The sequence below is a fragment of the Xenopus laevis genome, chromosome 9_10S (assembly GCF_017654675.1).
Source record: "Xenopus laevis strain J_2021 chromosome 9_10S, Xenopus_laevis_v10.1, whole genome shotgun sequence".
Taxonomy (NCBI): Eukaryota; Metazoa; Chordata; class Amphibia; order Anura; family Pipidae; genus Xenopus; species Xenopus laevis.
The window spans coordinates 41,838,243-41,856,172 of NC_054388.1; the positions used below are offsets into that span (position 1 = coordinate 41,838,243).

At 39.8% G+C, this 17,930-nt stretch overlaps 2 protein-coding genes and 1 pseudogene across 2 annotated transcripts in view; 1 reads left to right on the forward strand and 2 right to left on the reverse strand.

Moving 5' to 3' along the window:
* Positions 1-11,683, reverse strand: part of narf.S (nuclear prelamin A recognition factor S homeolog) — a 71,916-nt gene extending 60,233 nt beyond the window's left edge. The window contains exon 1 of the mRNA XM_018238548.2: positions 11,511-11,683. Coding sequence (XP_018094037.1) covers positions 11,511-11,537 — 27 coding nt within the window. The 5' untranslated portion in view covers positions 11,538-11,683. The remainder of the gene's footprint in view (positions 1-11,510) is intronic.
* Positions 514-6,846, reverse strand: LOC121398767 (protein kinase C delta type-like). The gene is made up of 8 exons (XM_041578021.1): positions 6,184-6,846; positions 4,689-4,795; positions 4,418-4,579; positions 3,808-3,962; positions 3,278-3,416; positions 1,679-1,870; positions 1,445-1,573; positions 514-1,098 (listed from the first exon to the last, which is right to left on the reverse strand). The coding sequence occupies exons 1-8, from the start codon at positions 6,824-6,826 to the stop codon at positions 985-987; spliced, it is 1,641 nt and encodes a 546-aa protein (XP_041433955.1). The 5' UTR covers positions 6,827-6,846; the 3' UTR covers positions 514-984.
* Positions 11,684-11,890: 207 nt separating the features above from the next.
* LOC108702832 lies at positions 11,891-15,993 on the forward strand (annotated as a pseudogene).
* Positions 15,994-17,930: the final 1,937 nt, after the last annotated feature.

Here is a 17,930-nt window from a genome sequence, read left to right on the forward strand (position 1 = left end):
GACCCGGGCCCCCCGCGGCCAGAGGGTCTGCTTCCTTTATAGTTATGCTGCTGGTGTGACCCACTTAGGAAAGGGGTCAATCATGGGTAAGAGAATAAGAGAGAGACTGAAGTTTGGGGTGTGGTTTAGTGATTAAAAAAGAGGCAAATCAGGGATAAGGGAGTAGGGAGTAGGAGGGAGACAGTATAAAGGAAGTAGACCTGGGCCCCCCGCGGCCATGGGGTCTGCTTCCTTTATAGTTATGCCACTGGAGTGGGCCACTTAGGAAAGGGGTCAATCATGGGTAAGAGAATAAGAGAGAGACTAAAGTTTGGGGTGTGGTTTAGTGATTAAAAAAGAGGCAAATCAGGGATAAGGGAGTAGGAGGGAGACAGTATAAAGGAAGCAGATCCGGGCCCCCCGCGGCCAGAGGGTCTGCTTCCTTTATAGTTATGCTGTTGGTGTGACCCACTTAGGAAAGGGGTCAATCATGGGTAAGAGAATAAGAGAGAGACTGAAGTTTGGGATGTGGTTTAGTGATTAAAAAAGAGGCAAATCAGGGATAAGGGAGTAGGGAGTAGGAGGGAGACAGTATAAAGGAAGTAGATCCGGGCCCCCCGCGGCCATGGGGTCTGCTTCCTTTATAGTTATGCCACTGGAGTGGGCCACTTAGGATAGGGGTTAATCACAGGTAAGGGAATAGGAGGGAGGCAGATGTTTGGGGGAGGGTGGGGTTAACCTGTTTTTATTTAGCAATTTTCATTCAAGATGTAACCTTACCATAGTACCTTCCTATTTTCCATCCTTTAGAAGCTACAGTCAGAGATCCCGTCTGGTGCTGGCTTTGATGGTAGAACCAGGTGACATTCACAGGAGATGGTTTAGGTTTGGTACAACAGGTGGATTGGTTGTTTAGGGGTGCAGCTTGCCACAGATGTTAAAGGCCTCAGGTTGTTACAGGCAGCAACTAATGATGGTATCCCATGTTAGAACAGAGGTAATGCCTTACTCCTGCCAATTCCAGTTGGGATCAACTTCCGAGAAATCTTTCAAATTCTTTTCATTGCAACTATGAGGGGAGAATGTTAGCGGATATTCATCTAAGTCGTCCGCAGATGGCTGTGAACAAAGAAAAAGAACTTAACCTTTTATACAACATTTCACACGGCAGAATTTTGTATTAATTTCACTAGTGGTTAAATGTAATTTGTTATCACATCTTATTAGTCACTGAGGGCTTCCTAACTACAAGGAACAAAAGGATGAACTCAGTTGCCTGGTGTTATTATGCAACTGACATGTCCTCCATCCCAATAATAACAGGGGTCTTATGCAAAGGGAGAGTGATGCTTATGACTATGTTTTCATACAAATCATACATGTATAATAAGTCAGAAGACCTCTGCCCTACTGTTTCATGAAATAGTATTGATAAGACATTGATTGCTCCATCACATTTATTTACCATTTCTGGCTGAAAAGGTGTCTTCAGTCTTCGATTTTCCAGATCATCCCAGTTGATAGTGCTGTAGAAAGGATGCTCCCTGATGTTCCCATTCTGTCCAATTCGTTTGGTGTTATCAATCTCCAAAAGCTAAAGAGAAACATGGTCATATGTTAGAGTTTTGCAGATGTTATACTAGGTAACTCCCTGCATTATTGGCAGGCACATAAGCAGTATGCCAGTATATCTATTTACCTTAGGCAGGAGGTCCAGCATTTCCTCGCTCATATAACATGGATATTTTGGTGTTTTGTTCAAAATCATATATCGCTGCCTTAAAATGCTGCGAGATGATGAATATGGCAATTCACCTGTGGCCATTTCATACATTGTCACCCCGAAAGACCACCAATCCACGGCTGTATTGTAGTCTTCATTTAATAGAATCTTTGAAAAGAAAAAAAATAAAATGAATTATAGCAACAAACAACTTTATGCCTTATATTTGTGGTAGTAAAGAGATCCAAGCATTGAAAGTTAATTACAAGGGTACATTGACATGTCTGTTTGCAACATATTGGAACGTCTAAACTACATCAGAAAAGGGATGGACTATTTTAACTATTATTTTATTTTAACTACATGTAATATTAACAATTAAACACGCCTTACTTCAATATTAAAACAAATATATTTATTAAGCAACAGGCCTAAAAATTTAATCCACCTCTTAAATCACTGGCGGGTAATTAGGAGGAACACATGAGAATGGGAAAAAGACGCCAGGGGTGTCGCATTTAATTTAATTTGCAATTTAACATTCTATGACAACTAACAAACTGAATCACACAAGCTTTGGATATATTTGCACTGGAGTTTTGGATGTACAACAGGAATTACTAGTGGATTAATGTGTTTCCACAGTAGGAGCCTGTGCAGCTGGATGAGTTACAGTTCTGCAGTTACAAAGTACATATTAATACTAAGATCCCATATAAGACTTTGTAGCTATAACTAACATTTCTGTGCTGTATAAAATGTATTAAATGCCATTTAGAATGCTTTGTGTTAATTAAGGTTTAATTGCATCAGGAGGGGTGCCTTATATTAGCCACCAGTGATTTTAAGGTGGGAAGTACTGTTAACCTGTTGTTTAATAAATATATTGAAGTATGGCATGTTTAAATGTTAATAGTACAAATTTGGTCTATTTTCTGATACAAGTTTAAAGGTTATAACATTGGGACTGACAGTTTCACTTTCATTTCAATACAGGTATATGACCTGTTATCCAGAATTCTCAGGACCTGGGGTTTTCTGGCAAAATGTATCTTTCCTTAATTTGGATCTTCATATCTTAGGTCTACTAGAAAATCATATAAACATGAAATAAACCCAATAGGCTGGTTTTTCTTCCAATAAGGATCAATTAAATCTTATTTTGGATCAAATACAAGGTACTGATTTATAATTACAGAGAAAAAGGACATTTTTAAAAATCTGGATTAATTGGATACAATGGAGTGTATGGGAGACACTGCCTTTCCGTAATTTGGACCTTTCTGGATACAGGGTTTTCCGATAACGGATCCCATACCTGTAATCATGGAAAGGTCACATTGGGTTCAGATCAGTGAAAATTCTAACATCTAAACTGGACCCTAATAGATTCTAAGAAACTAAATTGCTTGAATTGGCATTGTGCCAGCATTTGTTAGGTGATAGATTGGGATAGATGGGAATGGGATCATCAAAGATGTTGATACTATTCTCTCATTTTTTTTTGATACACACCTTTCTATTATATATGCTACTATGCATATATTGTAAATATTTTACAACAAATTATGTTACCTCTGGTGCCCGATATCCAGGGGTTCCTGCTAAGCCGTAGGTCTTCCTCTGGCCAAAGATGTTCTCTTCTGCAATGCCAAAGTCGCAGATCTTTATGTGGCCGTCTTTATCCACTAATATGTTGTCTGGCTTCAGATCACTGTAGGTTAAACATAAGAACAATTTACTTTCAGAAAAATATAGAAAGAATTCTGGGAAAGAGGTCAAGCTTTATCACATAAGTGAAGTCTTTGTAAGTTAAATGCGATCACATATTTCATTCCCTTCTATTTAAGAAAGTTAATTGTTGTTAAAAATTACCACAAAAGAAGGTGATAAACTAATTTAAATTAAGCGTACAACAAAGCCCACTGTGTGCCACTGCTCTTGATTCATTGAGGGCATAATAGAGTGTTCTACACGATTGCAACTTATAGTTGATAAGTAGCCGCATCTAATCCCCCCCAGACAAACTGTATTTTATTAGCTGACCTCAAAGAACTTTACAAGTGTTAAAGAACACAAACACAATACACTGAGATTTTACTGACCGATGAATGATTCCCTTAGAATGCAGGAACTGGAGGGCAACCACCATCTCTGCTGTGTAGAACATGATTGTCGACATTGGCAGACCTCCTTCACGCATAATCATTTGCCATAAAGATTTCCCACTGGCATACTCCAGGACAAAGAAGGCTTCAAGCTGGTAAGTGCAGGTTAGAAGAATGTGAGACATGAGACATTACTATACAAAAATAGAGCTGGTTAAAAGAAGGGCTAAAGGGACTTGTTTAAGGGGAACAAAACCATCTATGTAACTTGGGCCCCCTGCAATGATCTCATACCCCCTCCCCAACTGCATCAACATTAACAGGGCAAATAGGGCAGTATTGGGAGCTGTGTGGGTGCATTTCAGGAAGTGAGTCAATCAATAGGTTTTGTTTAACATATTTAAATGTTAAATAAGTACCCCTGTAATACACCCCATGAAGGTACCACCACTCTATACCAACAAGAATATATTGACAATGACCAAGTAGATTATGCTGTTAGTACTAGATGAAAATAAGGACTGCGAGTTCCAAGAATTAAATCTCAGAGACACATACAAAGTGCTGTTTTAACCTGTTATTGTGCATAAGGATCAGTATGCTTTACCTCTGACTGAAAAGTTGCATGAGATTGGCATAAAAATGCACATTCTCTGCTGATCTTCAATACACGAGCTTCTTTAGCGATGGAATAGCAGTCGTTCTTCTGTTTCTTCAAGATCTTAATTGCCACCAGTTGTTTATTTGGTCTAAAAGAAGCCAACATCACCTAATAAAAATAAGAAAAGAGATTCATATCATGGGGTCTCTCATAGAGACAGAAACAATGTAACTTGCTATGCAAACATGCTTCATGACTTGGGAAATCCTTCACTTACCTGGCCAAAGCCTCCTTGTCCCAGTACAGTGTGGAACTTGTAGTTGTTACTATCCAGGGGAGCAGGTCTTTCAATGTCCAGACGGGGTCTCTTCTGTATGCTTCCACCTTGTTAAAGAGAAAAAAATTCCATTAACAGATCACACCACAAACTGTAGTGATAAGCCAATTTTTTAAACACACATGGATTTGTAATGAAATTATGCCAATGGTGGATTTTTCAAGAAACTGCAGCAAAAATCTGCCACGAAAAAATTAATCATAAAAAATGTCCATTCACTTCAATGCACTTGGAGTGAGAAAAAACACCCATTTGGACTAGAGTATATTTTGCTAACAAAAAGTCGCTGTGACCCATAGACTGTAATGTATTTTGCTAATTTTTCGCCATTTGGCTAATTTTGCTGCAGTTTTCAATTTTTTTTAGTGAAAAACTTATAAAATGTACATAATAGTATATGTTAAAAAACAAACATACATATGAAAATCAAAACAAACTTTTTAAATGTATTTTAAATGTATTTTTTAAATGTATAAATGGTTTCTTGGGAGGTACTTATTTACAGTATAACATATAATTGAGAAGGTGATACCTACCCACTTATATGTATGGCCACTCGCAACCTCATTTTATGACCGAACGGCTCATTTACAAATGTGAGGGGCAAATTGTAGAAAACAGCTGTACTGCAAAGTGCCATGTTTTTTCTACTTTCTCCAAATTTGTTCACAGGGCCCAAAATGGAGTCGTGCCGTTCTCTCTTTATCCAGAAATGGATGTGCCTACGTTTGTCAGTGTTGCATAAAGGATCAATGGGAATTTTCCAGCACAAGTTATATAGGGAAATTAGCAGTTGAGTTTGCTGTTTGTTAGCAAGTGAGGGGATAGGTTGAAGGGGACATAAAATGTACATAAGTACAATGTAAAATTGCGCAGCCTGCTATTATAAGCACTTTTTCAATTTACAATAGCCCATATACTATTAATGGTGGGACAACAGTTATAGTGCTGGGGACTTAGATTCAATTTCAGCTAGGAATTAAAGAAATGTGTATGTTCATCCTAATGGATAATACAGGTATAGGATAAGTAATCCACAAATTCATTATCCAGAAAGCTCTGAATCACTGTATGGCCATCCCCCATAGACATTTGAATCAAATAATTTATATTTTAAAAAAATAAAGGTAAAGGTAACCCAACTAAGATGTAATTAATCTTTTTTTGACCCAAAACAATCATATAGGGTTTAATTCATGTTTAAATAATTTTTTAGTAGACATGGTGTAGAGATCCAAAATACCAAAAGACCCTTTACCCGGAAAAAACCCCAGGTCCCAAGCATTCTGGATAACAGGTCCCATGCTTGTAATATTTATAGGGGCTTAGCAAAAGTGCTTATAACGGCACTGAGTAATTTCACATTCAGTGATTATGTACCTACAGTATATGCCTCTATTAAATACATACAACAAGGGTAATGTCTTTTCCTTACCTTCTAATAGGTCTTCTGGTCTTGATCTTCTGCTATTCCCTTCATTTTGCTCTAAATTTCTTTCTTTACTGTTGTCTTCTTTGATTTTTTTATCGTCTTTAGCAACCTGACTTGTTTTAATTCTCTCAAGCTTACTAGACTTTTTCTTTGCTTGTCTTTCCTTTTGTAACTGTCCTTCTTCAACTGCTCTCTTTTTAATGCTCTTACCTTCACTAGTTTTCTTCTCTACTTGGCTTTTCTTTTCTATCTCTCCTTCTTCAAATCTTCTCCTTTTAATCATTTTATCTTCATTGGTCTTCTCTGCCTGGCTTTCCTTTTCTATATCTCCTCCTTCAAATCTTCTCCTTTTAATCTTCTCATCTTCACTGGTTTTCTCTGCCTGGCTTTCTTTTTCAATCTGTCTTTTTTCATTTTTTATCCTTTTAATGGTCTTCTCTTTATTTTCTGTCTGTTTCTCTACTCTCCATCTCCTTTTAATGCTCCTATCCAGACTTGTCTGTGCATTTCTGCAAATCTTTTTATCATTTGCTGCATCTGATTTTCTTTCTCCTGACTCCTTGATCCAATCCTTGTTGGTCTTACCTTCTATGCAGCTTTTCACTACCTGTCCAGCCGGACATCTCCTTCTCTCACTCAAATCCATGTTTGTCTTTACTCCTATACTACTCCTCCTATACGGTTTTTTATTTTTACTCACGGTTTGGATAAATTTAGCATTCGCTGATCAAAAACTCCTATTCTCTCCTACTCACTGTCCAAACGGCGGTTGGTCTGAACCAGCTGGTAACAGTTAAGCTAGGTGTGTCATGTGACCACCAGCAGTGGCATGCGGGCATCATTGGGTTTACCATGGAGCAACAAGCATGCAATTGAGAGCTGAAGACATTACTATGGCAATACTATATTGGTTGGTGCTATTGGTTGGTTGTCTTCTTTAGATAAAATGCTTGGCTGTAACTCACAGTGCCAAAAGTCATATTCATAAGTGTGTGTATGGTTATGCATATATATATATATAAATATATGTGTGTGTGTATATATATATATATATATATATATATATATATATATATATATATATATATTAAACATTTCACTATTTCATTGTACAGATTTTTTTTCTAAATGTATGGTACCATAATTAAGGTTTGAAATGAAAGAGTTTCCAGTAAAGTAAAGTATATTTGTAGAATGCAAGGTTATTATGGTGAGAGTGGAAGGAAAAGGGATACGAGGATAGTTTATCACATCATAAGTATAGATCTGTCATCCAGCAAGTTGTTTTCAGGAACTAACAATATTCATACTCATAGGGGGGGTCTATATGGAACAGGGCATGGTTTGATTTAGGCTGAATTGGCTATGGACTGGACAAAACAACAGGCATGAAATGTTCAAGACATATGGGATAATATATAAAAAGGTGTTTTTGAGATGGTGTCATCTCTTCCCCTTAGCTTTTTCAGTTCTTAGTTGTGTTCTCTGTATGGCCCTCCCCCCCCTGCCCCACGGCTGCCTACTCCCTGACCCCTGTCCCCTTACTCGCAGGTAAAGTACAGGGCTCAGTTGAATTCTTGCGCACATTTTGCCTCTTTCACATTACAGGGGCAATGGCTGCATTAGTGCTAGGTTTGAGAAAAATCAGGTGTAAAGTGCACAAAGTTTGGCATATTTTTATGCTTAGTGGTTCTATATTCAGTGTGCATATGCCATAGCATCCCCTAACCAAATGAAAAAAGAAGAGAACAGCTCTCATACAATGAAGGGATTCTGTATGGATCTAGTCCCTCCTACAGAAACTGCTGACTTCTACATTGCATATAAGTAGTAATGAAAAGGGATAAGTATCTGATCACTGCTATATAGATAAAAGATAATACCCTTAAGAATCTCACACATTATATTTTACAAGAGCTACAAGTTCAGTTTCTGGAATGGATTGTAACTGCTGAAAAAGTCAAAGGACACTTGGGGGAATTCTGAGCTATCTTTGTGTACTGGACAAGGGAATAGTACAAATTTGATTTGAATTTTAAAAAATTTGAATATCGAAATGTATCATGTACTTACTGTCTCTTTGAAAATTCAACTTCGACCATTCGCCATCTAAAATCTGCAGAATTGCTGTTTAAGCCTATGGGGGACCTCCTAGAACCCAACTGAAGTCCATTGGTGGACTTTGAAAAATCAAAGTTTTTTTTAAAAAAAACTTTGAATCGACTTCGATCGAATAAGATGTTTCGATTCGAACGATTTGAATATGGTCTGTTCACCCGCAGGAAAAAAACTAAATTTTTGTTTTGGGAGTTCAAAAAAACTCCCATTACTTCGAAATTCGACCCTTGATAAATCTGCCCTTAAGTGGCAGATTTATTGAGGGTCGAATTGAAAATTCAAATTCTCTAATTTTTTATGATCAAAATTCTCAAATTCATCTAGGGAATTATCCAAACTTGTTTTGAGTTTTTAAAACAACGACAATTAGATTTTCGAGATTTATCATACCCTGGCCCTTTAAGACTTTGAATTTGACGATTCCCCACCTAAAACCTGCCGAATTACTGTATAAGTCAATGGGAAAGGTCCAGTAATCAATTTAGTGATGTTTGTAGCATTCCTGATGTTCGATTCTTTTTTGGTTGAATTCGATTTCAGTTTTCGAATCGGTAAAATTCGTCCAAGTTTTACATACTCTATTTTATTAATAAATAGTCAAATATTCGAATTTCGCAATACAATGTAATTCGTGTGGAATCAATGGAATTATCATGCAAAGATAACCAACACCCTGGCCTGTTGTCTTTATTATAGAACACAAGGCTCAGTGTAGGAGCAGTAGCCTAATAAGACCTGTTGTTAGTAAAGAAGACCCTGTCCAGTGCCATATTGGTGTCAGCAGTAAGTGCAGCCAAGAGACTTACTTGTTGGTGGAATATCTTTACTAATGATTCTTAAGGAGACTAAGAGGTTCCTAATGTTTCTGCATGTGACATGTCCTATTAGTATCCAGAGCTAGGATGAAGTTCAGCACTGCTAAAACCATTCCTAATGTGGAAATTAGGGATGCACCTAATCCAATATTTTGGATTTTGCTGAACCCCCTGAATCCTTTGTGAAAGATTCGGCCGAATACCGAATCCGCATATGCAAATTAGGGTTGGGAGGGGGAAAACATGTTTTACTTCCTTGTTTTGTGACAAAAAGTTACGCAATCTCCCTTCCCGCCCCTAATTTGCATATGCAAATTAGGATTATGATTCAGTTCGCCAGAAGGATTCGGCCGAATCTGAATCCTGCTGAAAAAAGGCAGAATCCCGAACCGAATCCTGGATTCGGTGCATCCCTAGTGGAAATAGCAAAAATACCCTTAATATACAAGCTACCTCATAAAAGTAGTCTTGTATTGTTGGCTGGATACTGTCAGGACTGGCTGCCTTCAGAAAAGATTTTCCGCTGGAAAGAGCTACAGATGGGTATTTCACCTTTCCCCCAGGATCAAGCAGAAGTTTGAGAATTGTGTATTTGATAAAAGGAATGAACTTGAAGGTTGTATGTTTCAAACTCAACTCAATTTTTTTTCTACCCTAAAGTGTACTTTTTCAGTTGCCCAAAATGAGTCTGTTTGTGGGAGCACATGTGGAAGTTGCTGTAAATTGCAAGATATGAGGCAATTTTCAGAATGTTTTACAAAAATCTCAGAGCATATTATTTATTATTGCTCAAGCCTGCACAAATGAGTATTCGGTTATAGAAGGTATAACCCATTAGCTTACTAGCAAACAGATTGTAAAATAAGTGATAAAATAAATAAAGCTTTTTTCCCAGCAAGTTTGCTTCTGTAATAATCAGCCAAAGTAATCAATAATAGAAAATGCGATTCACTTCAGAAACTCACTTGCGCTGTCTATAACCAATTGCTCAAACACTAATAAATATGTCTCCATGTTTAGGAAAGCTTTGGAGCTTGGTTGTGAGGAGTAGAAAAGCATAATTACCCATTTTACATTTATTAGAATGTTAAAATGTAGGTTTTCTGGAGTGACCTTACGATTTGCTGTTGTCACCATGTATAAAATAAATTGAATCATTCCAATAATAAAAGTCACAGCCATGATAATTCATATACATTACTTTTATTTTGGGTGTCTCTATATGCCACATACACAGTTTCATCCCTACTAATAACATTGTATTCAAGCATCAAAATACATCCCCTCATTTTACTCTTTTTTTTGTGGTCTTACTAATAAATAATCTATAATGCATTTATATTTATATAAAAATATAAATAATATAAATAATCTATAATGCATTTATATTTATATAAAATATAAGTAACCAAAATCAGCTTCGTCCAATACATCACGGTCTACCGTAATTACCCTAATAGCAGCAATTTTACGACATTTCTCCTGCCATTTCAGGCACCTCAAGCATCGCCCTTGTTGAGCCACCTGTGCGGATCCCTGATGCGCTCCCTCACCCTCCAGTAAAAGCCGCCATCCCTGTCACACGCACTTAGACCCTCCCCGTCCCTGCCAATTCTGCATATTCATCTCTCCACAATACAGACATTTTCTGGCTCTTTGCCGCTCTACACCAATCACGGTATTTCCCTCAGTAAAGGCGGCTGATGCCTAAGATGTAAAACATAAGAAACCTAATCAGGTTTATCCTCACATCCCTGTCTACCGTAATTACCCTAATAGCAACCCTTTTGTCGACATCTCTCCTACCAATACTAATATTTCAGGCACCTCAAGCATCTCCCTTGTTGATCCACCTGTGCCGATCCCTGACGCGCTCCCTCATCGCCCTCACCCTCCTGCAAGAGCCGCCATCCCTGTCAGACTCTCCGAGTCCCTGCCATTTCTGTCACCCCGCAATACATTCTGTCTATCTCTTTGACGCTCTGCTTCATTCACAACTTTTTCCCTCGGTAAAGGCAGATTAAACAAAACAAGAGCGGGATGTTCCCTACTATTGCGGCGACGTTTCCTTTCAGCGCGCCGTGACGTCATGCGCGCCCTAGATCGGGTGCATGCACATAAACAAACAAAATGGCGGCCCCGGTTTTATTGGGACTCACAGGCGTAACGGGTAGACTTTATGGGACAAAATTGATCCAGGGACAGCTCCTTGAATACGGGGACGTCTCTTGAGCTAAAATACAGTGGCATCATCATAGTCTGATAGCTTGACTGTGTGCATTGAAATAAATGGTCTGATAGCTTGACTGCTGTTCAGAAACAGTCTGATAGCTTGACTCCAGTTCAGTCCCAAGGGTTAAAGTCACCTGAAAGACCCATGATATAGACATTTAATACCGTTTTGGTGCAGTTTTCACACTTCATCTCCGCTGTAGGGCTCCCCCGTGCCTCTGGTTTTTGGCCCAGACTGGGAGGAGCCTATGAGGGGTGACCTGAGAAACAGGTGGCCACCAATGAAGCACCAAGGCCACACTACATCCTTCTGTCACCAGCCCTTTGTCAACATACCTGCCCACCTTTAGAGATAGGCGCGTCACCTGGCCAATCACAACTCGGGGTGGGAGTGCTTTCCAGCAGGGACCAATCATAGCTTAACTTCCGCCCTTCCAACGTTACACAACAAGGGCTACGTGATCACATGATTTTTACAAACTCTCTCTGTTTCGCTAGCGTGGCTATCGCTAGAGAATTTATTGTTACCAAGTGGTGCCCTCCGGTGCTGAGATATGGAAGTAAGCGACCTTTGCGTTGTGTCCAGCGTCCCAGCATGCACCGCGGCTCAGACTCCCTGGGCAGGAAGCGTAGTTCCTACCAATCAGGCGGGTCAGAGAGTAAAGCCGGGAATACACATATAGGTAAGTCATCTCTGGTCAACTGAGAGGCTCATTCATAGTTTTATGGCTGTTAATGAGGTCGCACTCGAGGGGTGGTTCCTGCAGATGGGGAATAGAGGATAGTCTGGGGTTCAGGTGGGTTCTTGCAGAAGGACGATGCAGTCTGGGGGTTCACGTGGGTTCCTGCGGAAGGGCAATACAGTTTGGGGGTTCAGGTGGGTTCCTGCGGAAGGACAATGCAGTCTGGGGGTTCAGGTGGGTTCCTGTGGAAGAGCAATACAGTTTGGGGATTCAGGTGGGTTCCTGCAGAAGGACAATGCAGTCTGGGGGTTCAGGTGGGTTCCTGCGGAAGGGCAATACAGTTTGGGGGTTCAGGTGGGTTCCTGCGGAAGGGCAATACAGTTTGGGGGTTCAGGTGGGTTCCTGCGGAAGGGCAATACAGTTTGGGGGTTCAGGTGGGTTCCTGCGGAAGGACAATGCAGTCTGGGGGTTCAGGTGGGTTCCTGTGGAAAAGCAATACAGTTTGGGGGTTCAGGTGGGTTCCTGCAGAAGTACAATGCAGTCTGGGGATTCAGGTGGGTTCCTGCAGAAGGGCAATACAGTTTGGGGGTTCAGGTGGGTTCCTGCGGAAGGGCAATACAGTTTGGGGGTTCAGGTGGGTTCCTGCGCAAGGACAATGCAGTCTGGGGGTTCAGGTGGGTTCCTGCGGAAGGGCAATACGTTTGAGGGTTCAGGTGGGTTCCTGCGGAAGGGCAATACAGTTTGGGGGTTCCTACAGAAGGGCAATAGAGAGGGTATGGATGAATTCCTGCAGAAGGGAAGTATAGGAAATTCTTGGGGTACAGATCCTGTATAATGGAACTGGCATCACTTGAACCTGTTGTACATTTGTGTGGACAGATACTTTGTAAATGTGGCTGTGTGAGGGCCAGTAATTATCAGGATTATAATAGCACGCTGCTGTTTCCTAACCTGGTCTGTTTGGCATTTCCTGTTTGAATTTTCAGATTTCACATTCTAACTTCCCCTTTTCCAACCCTTTCCCCTAATACAAGATCTCTGTTGGGAAGTAATAAAGGAAGGCACAGGCGTCCTGAGATTTGCATACTAGCACACAATGAGGAGTGACTAATGTTGTTCAACAAAACATATGATGACACTATGCCTTTAATGTCTCATTTGTGTACGTTTCTTTACTGTACATGTGCCAATTACCTCCCCCAGCCGGAGAGTGCAAGCCATGTATATGCAGGTAGAGAGCCGGACAGGAACCCTCTTACACCTCAAGAGGAATCCCAGCATACGGTCCTGGTCGCTTCTTGTGGGTGAGTTACCCTGATTCCTCATGCCAGCACAAAGCATGGTAATAAAAGTTCCCAGAATGACTTGGGGCTGCATTATGCCCATTGGGAGGTGTGTGCCTTCTTTCTTTCCCCATGATTTTTGACCAGGACAGGGGGGATTTTTTTTAGCTCAAGGTTTTCTTTCAGTGACTGTTTACTCTTCTTCAGGAATCTTATCCGTGGGGCTGGCTGCTGCCTACTACAGCACAGGTAAGAATCCACACTCCTGTCGTCCTTGCCCTTCAGTCTTTTTCTACATAGGCTGCAATACCCAACACCACATTTTCTAACAACAGATACCTGGCTGTGGAAGCTGTTTTATGTGGCTGGCTGTGCCTTTGTGGCTCTTCAGAATTTGGAAGACTGGGAGGTGAGTGGTGTATAAATATCTGATGCCTTTCTCTAGTATTTTAGGTTAGAGCCACACAGGTGATGACATTTTACGTTTACTTTAGCTTGCATTAGTATAGATCAAAGTACACTGGACAGACATAGAGCAAGTTTGTGGTGTTTAGTGTAAATGTGATAGGCTGCACTCATTGTCTAACTACCAGTGTAAATCTTCCCCTGGCATTTCACCAATAGCAATTTCCACCTGATCTACTACCTGGTACCCATTGTAAGCAGCAGTCCTGCCCAGCATTATGGCTGAGATTATAACTATAATTTAGGAAACTGAGGGGGATTTTTTTTTCTTTTTGTGTGACATGGTTTTACTCTGCCTGCAGGATGCCATTTTTGATAAAAAGAGCGGAAAAGCCATTCTCACTACGTACAGCATATACAAGAAGCTACTGACACTATGCAAAGGAGGATAGGAGCAAGGTCAGCTTCAAACTAGGAAGTTCTTCAGGGATGATAATGAAACTTGATGAAGGGGGGGAAATGCGAAAAAAATGTAAGCCTCTAATCCCCAACCAGTGTCTCGTGAGCAACCTGTAGCAAATAGCCAATCACAGCCCTTTTTATTACCCCCGTGAGCATTTTGCATGCTTGTGTTGCTCCCCAACTCTCTTTATATTTGAATGTGGCTCATGGGTAAAAAAAAGGTTGGGGACCACTGATGTAAGCAGTACTTCGAGGTGACAGAAGTCTGTGTGGGCAAGATCAAGGCAAAAATAAAATTAAATAGACCACTTCCATTCATTAGCTTCCTGTCTTTTTATTTCTTCCTGTTCAGTGGTGGTACTCCTGAAGGAGATCAGAGACGTCAATGTTGAAGAAGAGAGAGTGCGCTACTTTGGGAAGGGTTATGTGATCGTCCTGCGCTTTGTGACAGGAATCTCCCATCCATTGACACAAAGCGCTGTGCTGGGGACCAGAAGGTAATAGAATAGCTTAATGCTTGTATGGCCAAAATGCATAGCTATTGTGATTCTAGCATTCCCTCTGGAGCAGTATTCGCACCCAGACCCATAACTGTGCCTCTTAGGAGTGAATGTTCAAAGAAGAATGGAAAATGTTGTCTACCTCTAAGTGTCACTCCAGATATGCCTTTTATTTTGGTGTAGTGCCAGACAAAGACCTAACTATTATTGCGGATGGGATGGGGTCGGTTTAGGACTTAATTCTCTTAAAGGGCCGGTAATAAAAAAAAATGTCCATAATGCATTATATACGTTCATTTAGTCTGCATGATCGTTTAATTATACTTTAAAAAGCCTAAAAATGTCACTATAAATGCTGTAGTTCATAATTGATTGTACCAGCCCAAAGAATCAAATATAGTAATAGACGGCACCAGTCAGCGGTTTGTTATCTTAAAATGCCTTTATTGGGACATAGGCTCTGACCCCAAACACCCGGGTGTTTGGGGTCAGAGCCTATGTCCCAATAAAGGCATTTTAAGATAACAAACCGCTGACTGGTGCCGTCTATTACTATATTTGGTTCGATGAACGGATTGAGGTTGGAAACCGTTGGACGCGCATCGCATTAAAGTAATTTGGAGGTGAGTGTGCTGACTGTGAAATTTGTGAAACTGCCAGCCCAAAGAATCGGCAACCCTATAACAGTACTGATCCTGGCCATCAAAGTTGCCCCCAGCTGCTCCCTATTTTGGACCTTGTTTGAACATCTTTAGTGTGTTATTGGCACATAGCATGTTCAGTGTGATCTGGGATGCTGAATCTAAAGGTGGCCATACACGCAAAGATTCGCTTGTTTGGCTACTTTGCTCTCTGATATGCCTACCTTGAGGTGGGAGATATCAGGCTGATCCGATCGACTAGGGGCCCAACAATCGTATCATAATGCTAAAAATATAGGTGGTCGGATCGAGGGCCACACCAACGAACTGATGCAGTCTTCGATCCAACGAGACCCATGTATGGCCACCTTTAGCTTGGGGGTTGTGCACTGATAGAGTGTAGTAACAAATATTCCCTGTAGCATCAATTCCATTCTAGTCATGTTTACTTCATGCAACTAATTGCCCAACAGACCAAGTATTTCCTATTTTTTTAGCTCATATTTTCTTTTCGATTTTTAAGTGATGTTGAAGCTGTGGCTAAAGAACTGACAAAGTTTTTGGAATTTGACCTCGTGGGGTCCCAGTCCCAAGCAGTGGAAGAGAGTAGTGACAGCGAAAGTGATGGAGCCCTGGACAAACAATACATGCCTGCTGCAGGAGTTTAGAAACTTGCTGTCAGATCTGTGTATTTTTGAGAATGGGGTTAACCAAAAGACAGCTTATTCCATCGTAAGATATTCAATTGATCATTACAAGTTAGAAAATTCTTTTGCTTTTCATGACGTCACAAGACTGGGTGACTGGAAATGCTGTGACGCTATCCAAGGGTCAAATATTTGGATGAATCCAATTTGACCCAGCACACAGGAGGCCAAATTGGAATAGATCCAAATGCCAAGCAAGACTGCTTACTTCTGCATATGAAGTCGGCAGTCCCCCAAAGTCTATGTAGTCTAGTGCCTTGCTTTCTGGTGGAACAAAATCATGTATTTTTATGATACAGACCAGGGGTAGATCACATTTGCAGATTTATTAGCTACAGGCTGGATCCTACAAACTCAGGACGAAAAAATAAGAACAGAGGGTATTCAATAAGGTCAATAGCAGAGCTGGCCACAGTCTTTATAATGGCTTGACTGCTTGACTCTGGGGCCAGATACAAAAGGATTGGGTGCTGGCTTTTCTAAAACCCAATGCTATTTAGAATAGTGTTCTTATTCTTGTATACTAAATCCTGTAGAAGCCACAAAAAGAGGAATGGATGTAACATTTTGCTGCAGCCCAGGAAGTGTGAAAAGCTTTGCAGATTCTGTCCATGGTACTAAGAGTTAGAATCCAATTCCTGCCTTCTGAACTACCTATTATACTCTGGTACTATAAAGGAAATTGTAATATATATATATATATGTCTGTGTGTATGCACAGTGACACAATAATAGATTAAAAGAACTTAAAATGAAGTTGAGGATGGCACACTGTAGTCCACAGATGGCTTAGCACTCTATGCCAGAGAGAAACTTTGCACTCCAAATAACAATACTCTTCTTCAATCGTCCCTTACCAAAACTTGCAGTGTTCCTTATTATAACAGCCTTCCATTAATTGGCTTGGCTGGGAGACTCTAGGGACCAGTTCCAGCAGAATTTAATGCTGGCTCTTCTAAAAACCCAAATGGTATTTATTCTTCTTCATGCATGCTAAATCAGGTTATCCTTCAGTAGAAGGGATTAATGCAAAATGTTGCTGCAATCCTAGAAGTGTGACAGCTTTCCACATCTTCCCCATTGGGAGGGCTTTAGTCCATGGTACTGAAAGTTGGAATTTACTTCCTGCTTTCTTCATTATCTATTATATTTGGATATATATATATATATATATATATATATATATATATATATATATATATATATATATATATATATATATATATATATATATATATATATATATATATATATATATAATGCAGTTCTTGGGAGATCTAGCCTTGGAGTATAAGACTAGGAGTAACACTGTAGCTCACACATGGCTTAGCACTGTATGCTAAAGAAGAAATGTGCACTTAGCAATTCTCTTTCCCACTTATAGGAACATTATGATTGTTACACTTTGCCTTAATTCAGTGTTTCCATGTGGGTAGTGTATCCTCAGCTTCTGCTGTCTGATTCAGTATTTTTGAGGGCCAAATCATCCTAATGTATACTGCAGTGTGTGCCTTTTTAATGTTTTTAAACTGTTTAAATATGTATTTATAATTCACTTTTTCCAAGGCTTTGGGTAATATTGAGCAACAGGAGAAAAATCTGTCCTAGTCTAAGAGCAACCATACCGCGTATTGGTTGCTATGGGTTACCAAACTGCCTGTTGATTGTTACATCATTTTACATTACTTGAAATATTATTTATATAAAATGTAGCAATGAAATATATTCTGTTTTTATACAATGAATAAAACATTTAAAATGCTACTTTGCAAGGTTTTTTTTTCTCGCATTGTTGTCCCTTTAATTTCATTTTCCTTTGTTTAACATGAGTGCAATGAATAGGGCTTGTGCTGGACAGACTTGTTGGCTATTGTTTTAATCACAAAAAAATCTTGGCTTTTTGT

Coding starts and splice junctions, on each gene's coding strand:
- LOC121398767 (XM_041578021.1), bottom strand. CDS start 6,826: ATGGATTTGAGTGAGAGAAGGAGATGTCCGGCTGGACAGGTAGTGAAA. Junction 3,417..3,807: donor TCTAAGGGAATCATTCATCG/GTCAGTAAAATC, acceptor TTTAACCTACAG/TGATCTGAAGCCAGACAACA. Junction 1,871..3,277: donor CTGGATATCGGGCACCAGAG/GTAACATAATTT, acceptor TTCTTTTCAAAG/ATTCTATTAAATGAAGACTA.